Source organism: Nothobranchius furzeri, chromosome 16, assembly GCF_043380555.1.
Source record: "Nothobranchius furzeri strain GRZ-AD chromosome 16, NfurGRZ-RIMD1, whole genome shotgun sequence".
In the NCBI taxonomy this organism is placed as follows: domain Eukaryota; kingdom Metazoa; phylum Chordata; class Actinopteri; order Cyprinodontiformes; family Nothobranchiidae; genus Nothobranchius; species Nothobranchius furzeri.
Genome location: NC_091756.1, coordinates 1,331,108 through 1,332,913, shown reverse-complemented (window position 1 = coordinate 1,332,913; position 1,806 = coordinate 1,331,108). Strand labels below are relative to the sequence as shown.

The 1,806-nt window shown below is 52.2% G+C and overlaps 1 protein-coding gene across 6 annotated transcripts in view; it reads left to right on the top strand.

Annotated features, from left to right (window-relative positions):
• Positions 1-1,333, top strand: part of tmem94 (transmembrane protein 94) — a 95,723-nt gene extending 94,390 nt beyond the window's left edge. For all 6 annotated transcript variants that reach the window (XM_054736381.2, XM_054736384.2, XM_054736378.2 and 3 more), the window contains 2 exons: positions 1-109; positions 1,040-1,333. The exon at positions 1-109 is cut by the window's left edge and continues 62 nt beyond it. In XM_054736381.2, the coding sequence (XP_054592356.2) occupies positions 1-109; positions 1,040-1,112 (182 nt within the window). In that variant the 3' untranslated portion in view covers positions 1,113-1,333. The remainder of the gene's footprint in view (positions 110-1,039) is intronic.
• The last annotated feature ends 473 nt before the right edge of the window (positions 1,334-1,806 follow it).

Below are 1,806 nucleotides of genomic sequence, written 5' to 3'. Positions count from 1 at the left end.
TCCTGACGTTCCGCCTGGAAAACATCCCTCTGGAGGCCTGGCTGCTTGCATGCTTGTCTCCTCTTCTGGTGGTGATGGTCAACGAGGTGATGAAACTCCATGAGATCCGGTATGAACGTACGCAGCAGTGCTGGCCTCTCCCGCTCCCTCCACACCAGTCTGACTGTGTTAGTCTGAATGAACGGTTTCAGCCCAGACCCGCAGGAGCTCCCGTCCAACCGTTCCTTCTATCAGAGTTCAGATTGTAGAGCAGAAACGTAGCTGAGCTTTCTCTGCTAGAAGCTGCTCCGAGTAGTCAAGTAACGGACCTTTTACCGGGGTCAGAGGTCACCTTCGACAACCCCATTAGCATTCACTTCACCAGGATGGAGGCTGAAGCCAACCAGCTGGTGTCCAGTGAGGTCTACCTCCTGTCCTCATCTGTTAGTTTCACCAAACTGAGAGTCTCTTCACAATAAGAGCCCCAAGCAAACGTGTTCACCAAACTGAGAGTCTCTTCACAATAAGAGCCCCAAGCAAACGTGTTCACCAAACTGAGAGTCTCTTCACAATAAGAGCCCCAAGCAAACGTGTTCACCAAACTGAGAGTCTCTTCACAATAAGAGCCCCAAGCAAACGTGTTCACCAAACTGAGAGTCTCTTCACAATAAGAGCCCCAAGCAAACGTGTTCACCAAACTGAGTCTCTTCACAATAAGAGCCCCAAGCTAACGTGTTCACCAAACTGAGAGTCTCTTCACAATAAGAGCCCCAAGCAAACGTGTTCACCAAACTGAGAGTCTCTTCACAATAAGAGCCCCAAGCAAACGTGTTCACCAAACTGAGAGTCTCTTCACAATAAGAGCCCCAAGCTAACGTGTTCACCAAACTGAGAGTCTCTTCACAATAAGAGCCCCAAGCTAACGTGTTCACCAAACTGAGTCTCTTCACAATAAGAGCCCCAAGCAAACGTGACAGCTTAAGCTGCGGTTCTACATGCAGCTGATCTGGGAGCAGGGTCCGACTGGATCTTCTAACCAACACGCCTGTTTCTGTTCCAGGGTTCGAGTTCGATACCAGAAGAGACAGAAGCTGCAGTTTGAAACCAAACTGGGGATGAACTCTCCTTTCTAACGTTGCCTTGGACTGGTGGGACTGGGAACCAGCAGCTGCTGCTCATCGGTCTGGTCCAACCAGAGGTTCCACAGGAGCTCCTCTCAGTCTTTTATCCAGTCCTTGGCTGGCAGCAGCCTGTTCTACAGACCGGCTCTGACGCAGTCCACCCTCGGTGCGTCCGCCTGCTGGAGCCGCTCTGACCCACGCCCAGCAGCCTGCTCTGTCAGCAGCCCACGCTTTGGTACGTTGGCTAGTTCTGTGTTAGTCTGGAGGAGCCAAAGTCCTTCCTGTCCAGATCACTGGGATTCTGATCCACATCCTGGAATGTCGGGATGCTTCCACACATGCTGCTGTTTAGTTGAGCCGGCTTCTCCTGCTCCTGGTGGACCTGGATCTGATGGGAGGTTCTACAGCTGCTCTATCTGAGTCCAACACTGTCTGGTGAACACATGAATTCTGCTACATGATTTAACACAGCTGGGTTCTGGTCCACTCTAGGCCACAGGGACTGGTTCTGGACTGAAGCCCCACACACCAGGTGGTTCTTGTCTCCATCACCAAGCTTCTGGCAGAGTTCTGGTTGGTCTTTGCCTCCTCTTGGCCAGGCAGGACCACCCCAGGAGCTTACTGTCATCCCATTCAAACGCAGTTTGACGTTTGCGGGTCAGTGTACTGAGCGGTGTCGGGTTCTAACACCTGCTAGGTCCGTCGG